The following is a 16,471-nucleotide window of genomic DNA, read 5'->3' as shown; positions in this document are numbered from 1 at the left end:
TCCTGGAAATAAAAAACTTTGTGGAAATAAATGAAAATGATTACACAACAACCCCAAATCTATGGAGCACAGCAAAAGCAATGCTGAGAGGGAACTTTATAGCATTACAGGCCTATCTCAAGAAGGAAGAAAAACCTCAAATAAACAATCTAACCCTACACCTAAAAGACATAGAAAGAGAACAACAAGAAAAGCCCAGAGTCAGTAAAAGTAAGTAATAAAGATCTAAATAGAAATAAAATGACATAGAGTCTAAAAATCTATACTAATAAAAGGGTAATATGCTAATTAGACCAGGTCAACCAGACATTTTCCCCGATGTCAGACTTCCTTCTGGACAGTTAGGGGGTGACTAGACCAGCAGGGGGGCAGTTAGGGGGCAACCAGACCAGCAGGGGGGCGATTCGGGGGCTAATTGGAATCAGCCAATTCCTTTATGGATGTCTTTTATTTATCCTTAGCTGATTTCTGTGGCTATGACTTCAGTACTGTATTGAATAAGAGTGGTGAAAGGGGACGTCCCTGACTTTTTCCTGATCTTTATTACTCACTTCTGCTGACTCTGGGATTTTCTTGTTGTTCTCTTTCTATTCCCACATTGCTAAGAGTTTTTATCATAAACAGGTTCTGGGTTTATCAAATGCTTTTTCTACATCTCTTGATATGATCATGTGATTTTTATATTTCATTTTATGTATGTGGTATATCACATTTATTGATTTGTGGATATTGTACCAGTTTTGCATTCCCAGAATAAATCCCAATTGGTTATGGTGTATGATCTTTTTAAAAAATATATGTTTTTATTGATTTTAGAGAGAGAGGAAGGGAGAGGGAGAGAAAGAGAAACATCGATGTGAGAGAGAAACTTCTATCGGTAGCCTCCCTCATGCACCCTGAGAAGGCACCAAACCCACAACCTGGGCATGTGCCCTGACCTGGAATCAAACTGGTGACCTTTCAGTGCACAGGAAAACCGTCAACTGTCTGAGCCACACCAGCCAGAGCTGATCTTTTTAATGTATCAATTTGCTAATATTTGTTGAGGATTTTAGCATCTATGTTCATCCCCTCTATGCCCTCTTCCACTTCCACCCACCACCCTTGCCACCTCTGCCAGCACCACACTGTTGTCCATGTCCATGAATTAAGAAAATTTCTTGATTTTTTTAAAGAAAGAGATGAAGGGAAAAGAGAGAAACATCAATGTAAGAGCATAACATTGATCAGCTGCCTCCTGCATGTCCCCTTGTGTGGACTGAGCCTAAAACCTAGGCATGTGCCCTAACCGGGATTCAAACCAGCAACCACTTGGTATAAGGGATGATGCCCAATCAACTAAGCTACACCAGCCAGGGCCTGTGCAGAAGCTTTTTAGTTGATGTAGTTCCATACAGTGGGTTCCCTTGTCATTTTTAAAATATGTTTGTATTGATTTCAGAGAGAGGAGAGAGGGAGAGATAGAAACATCAAGGATGAGAGAATAATTGATTCTGTTGCCTCCTGAATGCCACCTACTGGGGATCGAGCCTGCAACCGGGCATGTTCCCTAACCATGTGACTGAGCCTCTTATAGTTAATTTCCACACATGTTCATCTAAATAAATATAAAGGTATTCACAACAAAGTTAAATAGAATTTAAAATACAAAAGGACTAATGGCAGATATTATGGATTATTAGCAATAAAGGCATTCAACTTCTGAAAGTGATATTTGTTTAAAAAATAAATATATCAGCACTCTCCCTCCTGGGAGCATGCCCATGCCTTTCTCTTCCCAGCCCCAGGCACGTTAAAAATTAATATATATATATATATATATGTGTGTGTGTATATGTGTATATATATTAATTTTATATATACACATATACATATATATGTATATGTGTGTGTGTACATATATATACACACACACATATATATATATGTATATATATATATACATATATATATATATATATATATATATATATATACTGTATATATCTATTGTGTAAACAAGTCTCATTTATAAACCTTACTTTGGTTGGAGGAACAGCAATGACAATGAGTGAAATTGTCCAAACTAAAGCTTTCTTTGCTGATTTCCTGACGCTAATGTAGGAAACAATAAGAACACACTGCATAGTCAGTTAAAAGATTAAAGTGATGGGGGTAAGCTATTTCAGGGCCCATATGCCAATTGCTAGAACAGTGGATTGTTAACAAACCAGTCTGATCCCAACTCCTGCTGAACATAGGGAAAGAAAGAGTGAGAAAGAGAAGGAAGTTGAGTAAGGTACCATAAGAGATGAGAAAAATGCTGCAACAAGAATATAGAAATTCAGGACTCTCATTTAAATCAGCACATTACCAAGAATTACTACAGATTATCTATTAGAGTGATAGGACTTATTTTAATTATTAGCCTGGGCAAATTTTGATCAACTTTATCTGAACAAAAGAACCATAAAACAAATGAGCAGAGGGATTTGAAAACTGACTGGATAATGGATATTAAGAAATTATTGTTAATTTTTAGGTGAGATAATGGTATTGTGTGTATGTCTTTTAAAAATATATATTTTTATTTATTTCAGAGAGGAAGGGAGGAGAGAGATAGAAATATCAATGATGAGAGAGAATCATTGATCAGCTGCCTCCTGCATGCCTCCTACTGGGGATCGAGCCTGCAACCCAGGCATGTGCCCTTGACTAGAATCGAACCTGGGACCCTTCAGTCCATGGGATGACATTATCCACTGAGCCAAACCAGCTAGGGCATGTCTATGTATTTTTGAAAGTCATTGTCTTTTAGAGATATAAATGGAAGGGAAATGGATAGGAGTGTAAATGAAACATGATTGGCCATTTAGAGGTAATTGTTGAATTTGAGTAGTGCTTACTTATATGGGTGCTCTACTTGCTCTAATTTTGTATATCTTTGAACTTTTTTTCCAGAACAAACAAGTTTAAAAATTATATCAGAACTTTTGCTTCTATTTGTAAATTTTTTTTAAAAAAACAGGCTTTTCTAACCTCGAACAATTCTAACACTTTACAGTTTATCTTTTACAAAAGGATAATACCAGTGGGAAATCAAGTCTGTAATCTCCCACAATGTTACTTATATGCATACTAGAGGCCTGGTGTACAAAAATTGGTGCACTGGCGGTGGGGGGGTGTCCCTCAACCCAGCCTGCCCCCTCTCACAGTCTGGGAGCTCTCAGGGGATGTCCCATTGATGGCTTAGGCCCACTCCCTGCTCTCCTCTGCAGGAGGCAACCAGGATGATCAGGAGAAGGCACTGACCCCATCACCCTGTTTCTGCTGCCACTGCTGGCTGCCGCAGCCGCCAAGGTGTTTTCATCAACATGGAGTCCAGTCCCTTCACCACGAAAAAATGACAAACTTTCTTTAGGCATTTTCAAGATGTTTCTTTCATAGGCTATGACATTTCTTTCTTTTTTTTTTTTTTTATCCTCACCTGAGGATATTTTTACATTGATTTTTAGAGAGTGTGGAAGAGAGAGGGAAAGACAGAGAGAAACATCAATGTGAGAGGGACACTTCTCTTGGTTGCCTCCTGCATGAGCCCTGTCCTGGACCCTGGCCAGGGAGGAGCCTGCAACCTAGGTACATGCCCTTGACCAGAATCGAACCCAGACCCTGTGGTCCGCAGGCTGAGGCTCTATCCACTGAGCCAAACCGGCTAGGGCAGGATATAACATTTCTTAGCCCCTCCAGCAGTGGACCTTTGTTTTTTCCTCCAGGAGTGAGGTGAAAAAACCCTAGATCACCTTCTTGGATTCTTATTTCCCAAGTTACCAAGAACACTGTGAGTGGCGTAATAGGAGCTTAGCCAATGAGCGGTCAGACAAGGTGTTTCCTCTGCAGCTCACACACAGAGGCTGGACTGCCAGTGTGCCACGGCTGGCAGGCCCTCTTCTCTCTGGGCCTGCACCATCTGTGGCTTGCCTCACTGCACATGCAGTCCCCTCCTGCCCACCTGCATGCGCAGCTTCTTCCTGAGCGGTTGTGACGTTACGGTGTCCCAGACAATTTGCATATTACCTCTTATATATATATATATATATACATACCATCGCTTAAAACTTTTATACATAAGCAGCTACTTAGTGACCTCTGTGAATTTCATGTTGACCTTATGGGTACAGACTCCACCAGAGGAACTACCAGTATAGGCAAAGGCCACGGGGAATTCAGATCTGAATGAACATAAGACATCTTTATGTGGCCCCAGAAGTCTGGGAGAATGGCCCAGACTGATTAAAAGTCAAGAAGGGATTTTGCTTACACCAATGGATTGGGTGATCTGTGAATAAGCAGGCACCCTAGAAGCTGGTAGTGAGAAGGCAGTACAGCATAATGAAAATTGGAGCATAAGCTAATCACAGATTTATATATCAATTCAATCAATTATTAGATGTGATCTTACTATATATTAGAGAACCTCAGTTCATTTATATAATCCTCCACATAATGAAGGACTGTTGGACATTAAATAAAATATGATGTGTGAGAAAGTGTTAGCATAGCAGGCCTAGTTGTTTAGCCCTTGTACATCTTCAAGGGAACATGGAACCATGACTGAGTATTGGCCAACCTCTGAGAATGTGGCTCTCAGAATGTCTTATGTTAATGATTAATGATTATGTTTTGTACACCTGGAGCAATGGGCCATGCCATATTAGCTTGCCAGGATTGCTTTGCACGAGTATCAAAACTGATGATGTGCATCTGGTCTCATTCTTGGGATCTTGAGTTTCAGTTACCATGCAGCATAATTTACCTATGTGACCACTTCTAAATAAAAGCCTCAGACCAAGAGACTCTAATGGGCCTTCCTGGGCAGAGACATTCTGCACATGCCCTTATAGTTTGTTGCTAGAGTGAAAGCATACTGTGGGTGGCCCCAGATGGGGAAGTTCTCGAAAGCAAGTGCCTTACCTCTGTGGATTCCTCTTGATTCATGTATTTTCCTGTTGCTCTTGGTCTATTTTTGCTCTAATAAACCTTAGCCATGTGTATAACCTGCTATTGAGTCTTGTGAATTCTTTCAACAAATCAGCAAACTTGATTGCAGCCTTCAGACCCACAAACATAAAGTTACTTGTACAATGCCTGACAAATAGTACACATCCAATACAAGCTAGCTAATTGTATTTAACTTATGCCTGCTAGGTGTTATAGGGACTAACTTTACTGTACTAAAAATATAGGCTTGGAATACAAAACTTCTTGCTTTTCTAAACCATGCCCATGGAAGAAGGCAAGAATAACATCTCTTCAGTGGGGGAATTAGAGGATATAACTCAAAGATTCTCCCGTCCACCCACCCCTACCCATTCAGAATGAGGAAGTACCATGTAGGAAAAATGGGTAGAAATCAGATCTCCAGCTGGGACCTTTTGAAAACGTGCAGCAGGGACTTTTTGAAAACATACTATTTTGTAGGGTAACAAAATAATTAAAATCCTTGTTGAGAGTTATGAAGACTGGAACACTTAGACTGGTATTATGGAGCCCCACATGTGTGTGCTGGAAGCTGAAACCTCATTTTAGGTAGCAGTCACAGGAGGCAGGGGTGTTACAAATAGCTACCAAGAGTTTCCCTAACTCATTCAGAACCAAACACACAGAGACATTTTTGCCAAGCACTGGCCACTACAGAAAGACAATATTAAACTGTGAATACTCTATTTAAACATTAAAAAATAAAGCTAATTGGGTTGGGACTTTGAGGGCAACTCCAAAGGAAGGAGGAGTCCAGGGTACCCATTTTGTAGTTCCTTTCTAGATTTGTGTATGTTTATGGTTCCCATCCAAGTGACCAGATAAAAATAAGATACATCAAAAGAGCCTTCTGCCTTTAAAATGCAGTAATAATTACAATAAAGTCATTTGTTATCTCATGCATTTAATTAATATTTTTCAAATAAATTGCCTCCAAGACGGACAGGACTAATCTCAATAGTGATTGCCAAGTGGATTTTCTCTTTATATATCATATCTTTAAGGATGGTGAGCACAAAATAGTACATATAAATTTTCTTCTTCACAGGTGATTATTTTTATTGAGCTCTTTATTACTTGTGGTTTTATTAACAATTACTTCTTTGAGTCTCACGTTGCAAAAAATGGTTACTTCCCTCTCACTGTCATCATCACTGTTCTTCACATTGCCATGGAATGCATTGTCTCTGTAATCTACCTTATTAAAACATTTGGAAAAAGGCTTCACTTCATGTGGGAAAGGTGGGTTTTGAGCATTTGCATTCTTGACCTCAGAAATATCACTGACCAAAGACTCAGGCGTTCTGCAAACAGGTCTTTTTCCCTTATAGTGTGCACAAGACTTGACTAATGGAGATGTAGATAACATGTCTGCCTTGCCTGCAATAACTGATGTTTTTAGATTATGATGTATGGGAGACTTGGTAAAGTTCTTTAAACTGGATGACTCCGGTAGCAAGATTTGATTTGTTGGATAGGTTGGATGACATGGTTGGGTTGACTTGAGTGGAAAATGTGGACTGGTTGTTGAAGTTGGCCTGACTAACCTATTTGGATAGGATGAATGGTCATAACTGCCTAGTTTATGGGAATAAGCCAGCTCATATGACTTATCTATACTGTGTTTTCTGTATGACTTTCCCAGGTGGGATGACCTGGACAATCTTTTTGGGCCCGATGGCTTGATGAACTTTTCTTTACTAGATGGTTTTGATGACTTTTCTGACCTCGAGGACCTGATTACATTTTCTGAACTGGATGATATGAATGACCTTTCTTGACTTGAGAGCTCTGATAACGTGTCTATACCAGATAGCATAGGTTGTTTCTCTGGAATGCATTCATTCTTTGTCTTGTATTTACTGAATATTTTGGATGACCTGAATGACTTGGCTGCTACATGTTTCTTGACCCTAAAAATACAGAAAATTTGGAGTATGACAATTAAAATGAAAGAGTATTATTGCTCCCTGGCCAGTGGCTTAGTGATTGAGCATCAGCCCATGAACCAAGAGGTCACCAGTTTGATTTCCAGTCAGGGCACATGCCCAGGTCATGGACTTGATCTTCAGTAGGGGGCATGTAGGAGGCAGCCGATTGATGTTTCTATCTCTCTATCCCTTTCCCTTCCTCTCTCTCTAAAATAAATAAGACAATAGAACATTATTGCTATCACCAGAAAACATAGGCTACTTTGTCAGTTGTTTTAGTCTTTCTTTTGGCGTTAGTAGGGAAATTGAACCCCGTAAGAACTGGAGTGTGGTGAAAGCCATGACTTAGGTTACAGATAAGAACTTGTTGAATTTGTGCTATTTCTTTTTTCAGAGATTTTACTATTTCACCACATTAGATAATGATATAGTCTACATATTGAATAATGGCAAGTTGTTTTAAATCTACTACTGAGAGAGAGAATTTCATTTATTCCAGAAATTAAACCTTTTATACAAAAGTCACAAGTTTATACAGAACTGATATATAAATGTCACAACTTGTTACAATAAAAAATAAACTTTTTAGACCAAAGTCTTATTTTCCTATTATATTTATAACATCAAGTTATCTATCCGTGCATATTTATATTCACAATATTCCTCTAAAACTAAAGGAAGGAAACATTAGCATATTCTAGTCACCAGTACTTGGATTGGGAAATATTTAGAGAATTAATATATTAGGGCCAGACTGATCATCTTATATGAAAGGCAGGAACTGAGATAATAAGAACAGTGAATAACTTTTCATGTTAATACATCTTAAAATGGTAGATAATTCAAAATGTTTCATTGTTTTTGGAATGCAGGTCCAACTCCCTCTCCATCCCTGTTTTTATTCTCCTTGTATTATTCAGATAGTTATGCCCTATTTTCCTAGACTCAATTTATCATGAAATTAATAGCCTGGGGCTCAGTTGAATCCTGAATAGGAGACAGCTTTGGCTAAAGTTGATAATGTACTTGAGAATATTTAAGAGCTGATATCATTTAAGTGTAGATATCCACCCTCAAGATCTTGGTAGCTCTTTAGAAGTCTAAAGTAATCACAATAATGAAACCTCCACTATATGTGTACACACACACACACACACACACACACACACACACACACTACTTGCATTCTTAATTCAAAGTGTAAAACTTACGCTTTTTCTTTGGGGACATCTTTGCTCAAACAATTATAATGAAGGCAGCAAAAAGAGGTACAGATAAAAGCTGTGCTCATAATACCAACTACTATAACAAATATACGTCTTCTGTTATCGTCCATTTGCAATGATTCAAGTTGCTTAGCTCCTGTCAAAGAAATTGTACCACCAGAAAGTGTGTTAGGTAACCAAGTTTTCTTCCATTTTGATAGTGGCGTATCACTATAGGTAAACAATCTCTTCATCAGTGATTTCTTTAAAGCATAAATGTTCCATCATTTTCTCCCTCTATTACGTACCCAACCACAGTCTAGAAGCCAAATCTGGGAGACATCTCTGGCTAATCAGTATAATTACCTGGGTTAATCCCTGCATCATGGCTTTCTCACCCCATTGCTTAAGTTTTTGAGTCTGTGTGTATGTTTTCCATATGTGTGAATGCACTTGATTTTTAGTGTATGTGTGTCTATGGTGGGAAATAGGATATGATAAGTAAAACCCTTGTTGAAAGCTACTATGTGAGAGATACCATGCCGGATTCATTCACATTGTATTATCTACTTTGATTGGGGGCTAGGGTTGGTGGATTAGGTAGAGAAGGGGAGAGAAAGGAGATAATATGTCTGTACTCTTTATGGTTCTATGTTGCTTGAATTTTTCACAAAGAATAAAAACTCTAGCCCGGCCAGCATGACTCTGCAGTTGAGCATTGACCTATGAACCAGGAGGTCATGGTTTGATTCCCAGTCTGGACACATGCCCGGGTTGTGAGCTCACTCCCCAGTGTGAGGCATGTAGGAGGCAGCCAATCAATGATTCTCTGTCATCATTGATGTTTCTATCTCTCTCTCTCCCTCTCCCTTCCTCTCTGAAATCAATTAAAAATATACATAAAAAATAAAAACTCTTAGGAAAGAACCAATATGGCAGCGGGCAAGACCAGAGTGAAGGTGAAAGTGTGAGTGGGTGAGTGTGTACAAGGGAGACTGTTCAGGGGTATGAGTATGGGTGGGCTTCTGTTAGTGTGGGAGCTCCTGGCAGAGAAGCTTCCCACTGCTGCTGCATGTAGCTCTGCTGTAGCTTCTTTCTGCTTAAATGGGAAAGTGCACCATTTTGAAGGAGCTTGAGGGTCCTCCACGGGAGGAGGCAATGCAAAGTGGCTATGCCCCAGTGCCCCTAGGCCACAGACAGGCATTCACGGCCCCACTGCTGAAACCCAAAGCCCTGGATACATGTGCACACCTGAACCTTGGTCCCCAAACAACCAGTCCTGCTGCATTAATGAGCTGCTTGGGGGGGTTGTGCTGCCATATTGGTGAGCGGTGTAGCTAGCCCGCCCTGCCTTCATCAGGAGCAGAACACCTACCTGCTCCCCTCCACCTGGTTCTGCACCCCAGGTCTTCACCACCCTACTCCCTACTGTCTGTGTCCATAGGTAATGCATATCTATATTAATAAAAGCCTTGGGGGTGATCAGGCCAGCAGGGGAGGGTATTTGGGGGCGATTAGGCCTGCAGAGGAACAGTTAGGTGTCAATGCCAGCAAGGGTGCAGTTAGGGGGCAATCAGGCAGGCAGGTGAGCGGTTAGGAGCCAGTGGTCCCAGATTGTGATAGGGATGTCCAACTGCAGGTTTAGGCCCGATTCCACAGGGATCGGGCCTAAACCTGCAGTTGGACATCCCCCGAGGGGTCCCATATTGGAGACGCTGCAGGCTGGGCTGAGGGACACCCTCCCCAGTGCACGAATTTCGTGCACCGGGCCTCTAGTATGCATATAAGTTCTTTGGTTAAACTCTTCCTATACCCCTCTTCCACCTTCCCTCTGAGCTAAAGGAGTTCATCACCACCAAACCAGTATTTCATGAAATGTTGAAGGGTATTGTTTAAGAAGAGGAAGAAGGCAAAGAAGAAGAAAAAAAAAGATAAAAAATGTGAATAATAAAATGGCAACAAATATATCTATCAACAACTTAATCTAAAAATCAGAATAAACAAACAAGAAATCTAATGATCAAAATGAACTGGTGAATAAAATAGAATCAGAGCCATAGAAGCATGGAACAGACTGATGAATCTCAGAGGGAAGGGTTTGGGGGGCCTGGAAGAGATTAACCAAAGATCTTACTGTACCCTACTGGACACAGACAGTAGGGTAGTGGAGGCCTGGGGCAGGGTGGACACTAGGTGGATACTAGGGGAGGAAATACTCTCAACAATAAATATTTTTTAAAAAGAATAAAAATTGTATCAAATAAGTACCTATCAATAATAACATTAAATGTAAATGGATTAAATGCTCCAATCAAAAGACATAGGGTAGGTGAATGGATAAGAAAACATGACCCATATATATACTGTCTACAAGAGACTAACCTGAAAATAAAAGACTCACACAGGATGAAAGTGAAGGGATGGAAAATTTTTTTCAGGCCAATTGAAATGAAAAAAAAAAAAAAAAAAAAAAAAGCTGGGAAAACAATATTCAATTCTGACAAAATAGACTTCAAAATGAAGGCCATAACAAGAGACAGTGAAGGTCACTTCATAATACTAAATGGATTGTTACAACAAGAGGATATAATCTTGATAAACTTATATGCACCCAATATAGGGGCACACAAATATATAATGAAATTCTGGAGGACTTCAAGGGAAAGATGAACAGCAATACCATCATAGTTAAAAACCCCACTGACATCACTGGATAAATCTTCTAGATAAAAAAATCAATAAGAAAACAGCAACCCTAAATGATACACAAGATCAAATGGATTTAATTGATATTTACAGAACATTTCATTCCCAAGCTTCAGAATATACATTCTTCTTAAGTGAACATGGTACATTCTCAAAGATAAACCACATATTAGGACTTAAACAAAGTCTCTACAAATTCAAGAAGATTGAAATCATACCAAGCAACTTCTCAGATAACAGTGAATCTAGAGATCAATTACAATAAAAACACCACAAAACATTCAAACACATGGAGGCTAAATAGCATGTTATTAAACAACGAATGGGTTACCAATGAGATCAAGGAAGAAATAAAAAACTTCTTGGAAACAAATGAAAATGAACACACAACCACCCTAAATCTATGGAACCCAGCAAAAGCAGTCCTTAGAGGGGAAGTGCATAGCACTACAGGCCTACCTCAAGAAAAAAGAAAAATTTCTAATAAACTAACTCTACAACTTAAAGAATTGGAAAGAGGACTACAAGAAAAGCCCAGAGTTAGAAGAAGGAAGGAAATAATAAGAAAGGAAATAATAATAATAAGAGTGGAAATATGTGACATAGACACTAATAAAAATAATACTCCCAGCGCAAAAATAAAAAAAATCAATGAAACCAAAAGCTTGTTCATTGAAAAGCTAAACAAGACAGATGAACCTCTAGCCAGAATCATCAAGAAACAAGGAGAGAGGACTCAAATAAATAAAATCAGACATGAAGAAGGTAAAGAAACAACTGACTCCACATAAATACAAAGGATTGTAAGGAATACTATATGACAACAAGCTGGACAACCTAGATCAAATGAACAAATTCCTAGAAAAATACAATCTTCCAAAACTGAATCAGGAAGAATCAGAAAACATGAATAGGCTAATAACAACTGAAGAAATTGAGCATTAATAATAATAAAAAACCTCCCAGCAAACAAAATCCCTGGCCCATATGGCTTCACAGGGGAGTATTACCAAATGTTCAAAGAAGAACTAACACCTATGTTCTGCAAACAATCCCAAAAAATCCAAGAGGAAGGCACCTCTTTTTAAGAGGTCAACATTATCCTAATTCCAAAACCAGATAAAGACATTACAAAGAAACAGAATTACAGGCCAATATCCCTGATGAACATAGATGCTAAAATCCTCAACAAAATATTAACAAATCGGATCCAGCAATACATTAAAAAGATTATATAGCATGACCAAGTAGGATTTATTCCAGGGCAGCAGGCTGGTACAATATTTGCAAATCAATAAATGTGATACATAACATACATAAAATGAAAAATAAAAATCACATGATTGTATCAATAGATACAGAAAAAAAACATTTGGCAAACTCCAACACCCATCTATATAATAAAAGCCTAAGTGACTGTTATGGCGGAACAACCAGTCGCTCAATGCAGGAGCTACCCCCTGGTGGTCAGTGCGCTCCCACAGGGAGAGGGTCCGCTCAGCCAGAAGCTGGGCTCAGGGCTAATGAGTACAACACTGGGAGCCTCTCCCGCCTCTCCAGCAGTGCTAAGGAGCAGCGAGCCGAGTGGTAAGGATCAAGGTGTCCCGGACTGTGAGAGGGTACAGACTGGGCTGAGGGGACCCCCCCCCCCCGCCACCCAGTGCACGAATTTTGTGCGCTGGGCCTCTAGTTTTTTATAAAAACTCTCACCAAAGTGGAGAGAGAGGGATCACATCTCAACATAACTAAGGCCATATATGACAAATCTACAGCCAACATCATACTCAATGGGAAAAACCCAAACCATTTCCCCTAAGAGCAGGAATAGGACAGTGTTGTCTGCTTTCACCATTTTTATTCAACACTAGAGGCCCAGTGCACAAAATTCATGCACAGGTAGAGTCCTTAGTGGCTGCCGGTTGGGGCCTCCCTTCCCTGGCTGCCTGCCACTACTGTCCCCTGGTGGTCAGCACACATCTAACTCTTGGTCAGTTAAACTCCTGTCCATGGGGACAATTTGCATATTAGCCTTTTTTTTATATAGGAAAGTACTAGAAGTTGTAGCCACAGAAATCAGATAAGAAGAAAAATAAAAAGCATACAAATTGGAAAGGAGGATGTAAAACTGTCATTATTCACAGATGACATGATATAATATAGAAAACCTTAAGGACTCCACTAAAAAACTGATTTAATAAATGATTTCAGCAATGTAGAAGGATACAATATTAACACCCAGAAATAGATGTCATTTTTATATACCAATAATGGACTCTCAGAAAGAGAAACTAAAAAACAATCCCATTTACCATTGCAACAAAAAATTAAGATACTTAGTAATATACTTAACCAAGGAGGTAAAAACCTGTATTCAGAAAACTACAGAATGTTGATAAAGAGATAGAAGAAGATCTAAACAAGTGGAAGAATCCTATATAATAAAAGCCCAGTGACCGAACGGTGGAACGACCAGAACAATCAGCCGACCAGTAGCTATGATGCGACCTGACCACGAGGGGAAAGACGCTCAACACAGGAACTGCCCCCTGTTGGTCAGTGTGCTCCCACAGTGGGAGCGCCACTCAGCAGATCGGAATGAGCGGTGCTCTCACAGTGGGCTGATCCCTGCAGGCCACACCTCCACCAGTGCACAAATCCTGTGCACTAGGCCTCTAGTATACTATATTCAAGGATTGGTAGAATTAACATCATTAAAATGTCCATACTACCCAATGCAATCTATAGATCCAATGCAATCACTATTAAAATATCAACAGCAGATTTCAAACATTCCACAATTTTATTTGGAACAACATCAAAAAAAGACCCCAAATAGCTGCAGCAATCATGAGAAATAAGAACAAAGTTGGAGGTTTCACCATACTGGATATCAAATTATACTACAAAGCCACTGTAATCAAAACAGCCTGACACTGGCACAAGAACAGGCATATAGATTAATGAAATAGAACAGAGATCCCAGAAATTGACCCAAGCCATTATGCTGAATTAATATTTGATAAAGGAGGCAAGAGCATACAATGGAGTAAAGACAGTCTCTTCAATAAATGGTGTTGGGATAATTGGACAGGTACTTCCAAAAAAATGAAACTAGACTACTAACTTACACAAAATGCAAGAATAAACTCAAAATGAATAAAATACTTAAATGTAAATTATAAAACCATAAAATTCCTACAAGAAAACATAGGCAGAAAAATATCAGACATCTCATGTAGCACAATTTTCACTGATACAAGGCCTAGGACAAGAAAATCAAAGGAAAAAATAAATACTACTACATCAAAATAAAAGCTTCTGCACAGCAAAATAAATCATCCTCAAAATGAAAAGGGAGCCCACTGTATGGGAGAACATATTTATCAATGATACATCTAATAAGGGATTAATTTCCAAAATATATGCAATACTCATGCAACTCAGCAAAAGGAAGAAAAACAATCTAATTAAAAATGGGCAGAGTACCTAAATAGACACTTTTCTATAGACGACATACAAATGGCCAAGAGACATATGAAAAAATGCTCAAGTTCATTAATCATCAGAAAGATGCAAATTAAAACAAGAATGAGGCACCACCTCACATCTGCTAGAATGGCTACCATCAATAAATCAACCAACAACAAGTGCTGGCAAGGATGTGGAGAAAAGGTAATCCTAGTACACTGCTAGTGGGAATTCAGACTGCTACAGCCACTATGGAAAACAGTATGGAGTTTTCTCAAAAAATTAAAAATGGAACTGCCATTGATCTAGTGATCCCACTTTTAGGAATATATTAAAATAATCCAGAAACATCATTCAGAAAGAATATATGCACCCCTAAGTTCATAGGAGCATTATTTACAATAGCTAAGATTTGGAAACAGCCCAAGTGCCCATCAGTAGATGAGTGGATAAAAAAGTGGTGGTACATTTACACAATGGAATACTATGAAGCTCTAAAAAAGAAGGATCTCTTACCCTTTGAGACAGCATGGAGCAAACTGGAGAGTATTATGCTAAGCAAAATAAGCCAGTCAGAGAATGACAAATGTCACATGATCTCACTTATATGTGGATCTAAACAAAATAAACTGTCAAACAAAATAGAGCCAGAGACATGGAAGCATGGAACAGACTGACGAATCTCAGAGGGAAGTGGGCTGTTGAGAGATTAACCCAGGAACTTGTACGCATATATGCATAACCCATGGACACAGACAATAGTGCAGTGAAGGCCTAGGGAGGTGGTGGGAATGGCAAGGAACAATGGGGGAAGATAGGGAGGACTTCTGTAAATCTTTCAACAATAAAGATAAATTAAAAACAGAATAGCCCTGCTGATTTAGTCAGTGGTTGTCAACCCATGAATGAAGAGGTCACTGGTTCAGTTCCCGGTCAGGGCATGTGACTGGGTTGTAGGGTAGATTCCCAGTGGGGGCATGCAGGAGGCAGCCAATCAATGTTTCTCTTTCATTGATGTTTCTATCTCTCTATCCCTCTCCCTTTCTCTCTCTAAAATCAATAAAAACATATTTAAAAAATAATAACTCTCAGTTGTTGTCCTAGAAATTCTTAAAGACCTACTAATGGTAACATTCAAGAAACAGAAGGTTTTGTAAACACAGCTAGCTTGTCTAATTAGATGCTGAATGCATAATATAATCATAATTTCTAGGTGTTAAGGTTAGGTTCATACCTGTAGTAGAAAATCCATCACTTTGGTTTTCATGTAAACAATTATTTGCCCAAATGGACAAAAGTAGGACAAAAATAAAAAGGTTCATGTCCAGGACTTTCTTCAACTGCTTCTTCTACCAAGAAAGCTACTGTATTTAATATGGTTCAGCCTGTCCCAGGGGTTTATGACATCATTATATTGTGTGTCATATTCTGACATCATAATCTCACCATGGAGAAGCATGAGCTTCTGTGTAGGTCAGGTTAAGTGCATTGACATTTTTTTGGTAATCTTTATTGTTGAGAGTATTACAGATTTCCTCCTTTCCCCCCATTTCCCACTCCATCCAGTTCCCACCCCACTCCAGGCCTCCACCACCCTACTGTCTGTGTCCATAAGTAAGATCTTTGGTTAATCTCTTCCAGCTCCCCCTCCCCCCACCACACACACACACCTCCTTCCCTCTGAGACTCCTCAGTCTGTTCCATGCTTCCATATTTTATTCACCAGTTTATTTTGATCATTAGATTTCTTGTTTGTTTATTTTGATTTTTAGATTAAATTGTTGATAGATATATATTTGTTGCCTTTTTATTGTTCATATTTTGTATCTCTTCTAATTTTCCCCTCCTCTTCCTCCCCCTCCTCCTCCTCCTCCTCCTCCTCCTCTTTCTTCTTCTTAAAGAATACCCTTCAGCATTTCATGTAATGCTGGTTTGGTCATGATGAACTCCTTTAGCTTTTTTGTTTGTGAAGCTCTTTATCTGACCCTTATTTCCAAATGAGATCTTTGCTGGGTAGAGTAATCTTGGTTGTAGGTCCTTACTTTTCATCACTTTGAATATTTCTTGTCATTCCCTCTGGCCTGCAAAATTTTTCTGTTGAGAAATCAGCTGACAGTCCTATGGGAGTTTCCTTGTAGGTAACTG

At 39.1% G+C, this 16,471-nt stretch overlaps 1 protein-coding gene across 1 annotated transcript; it reads right to left on the bottom strand.

The window, feature by feature from the left end:
- Positions 1-5,933: 5,933 nt before the first annotated feature.
- On the bottom strand, positions 5,934-15,648 carry C1HXorf66 (chromosome 1 CXorf66 homolog). The gene is made up of 3 exons (XM_028130701.2): positions 15,561-15,648; positions 8,159-8,309; positions 5,934-6,929 (listed from the first exon to the last, which is right to left on the bottom strand). Exons 1-3 carry the CDS (start codon positions 15,646-15,648, stop codon positions 6,059-6,061), a joined length of 1,110 nt encoding a protein of 369 aa, XP_027986502.2. The 3' UTR covers positions 5,934-6,058.
- Between the last annotated feature and the right edge of the window lie 823 nt (positions 15,649-16,471).

This window comes from Eptesicus fuscus, chromosome 1 (assembly GCF_027574615.1).
Source record: "Eptesicus fuscus isolate TK198812 chromosome 1, DD_ASM_mEF_20220401, whole genome shotgun sequence".
NCBI classification, from domain to species: domain Eukaryota; kingdom Metazoa; phylum Chordata; class Mammalia; order Chiroptera; family Vespertilionidae; genus Eptesicus; species Eptesicus fuscus.
The sequence above is the reverse complement of the archived record's forward strand: the minus strand, read 5'-3'. Positions and strand labels throughout refer to the sequence as shown.

What these genes read in the sequence shown, in the direction of transcription:
- C1HXorf66 (XM_028130701.2), bottom strand. Translation starts at nt 15,648, where the DNA reads ATGAACCTTTTTATTTTTGTCCTACTTTTGTCCATTTGGGCAAATAAT. An exon ending in TGATGGATTTTCTACTACAG is followed by an intron (nt 8,310 to 15,560) that starts GTATGAACCTAA and finishes TTTCTTTGACAG; the next exon opens with GAGCTAAGCAACTTGAATCA. An exon ending in GATGTCCCCAAAGAAAAAGC is followed by an intron (nt 6,930 to 8,158) that starts GTAAGTTTTACA and finishes CTGTATTTTTAG; the next exon opens with GGTCAAGAAACATGTAGCAG.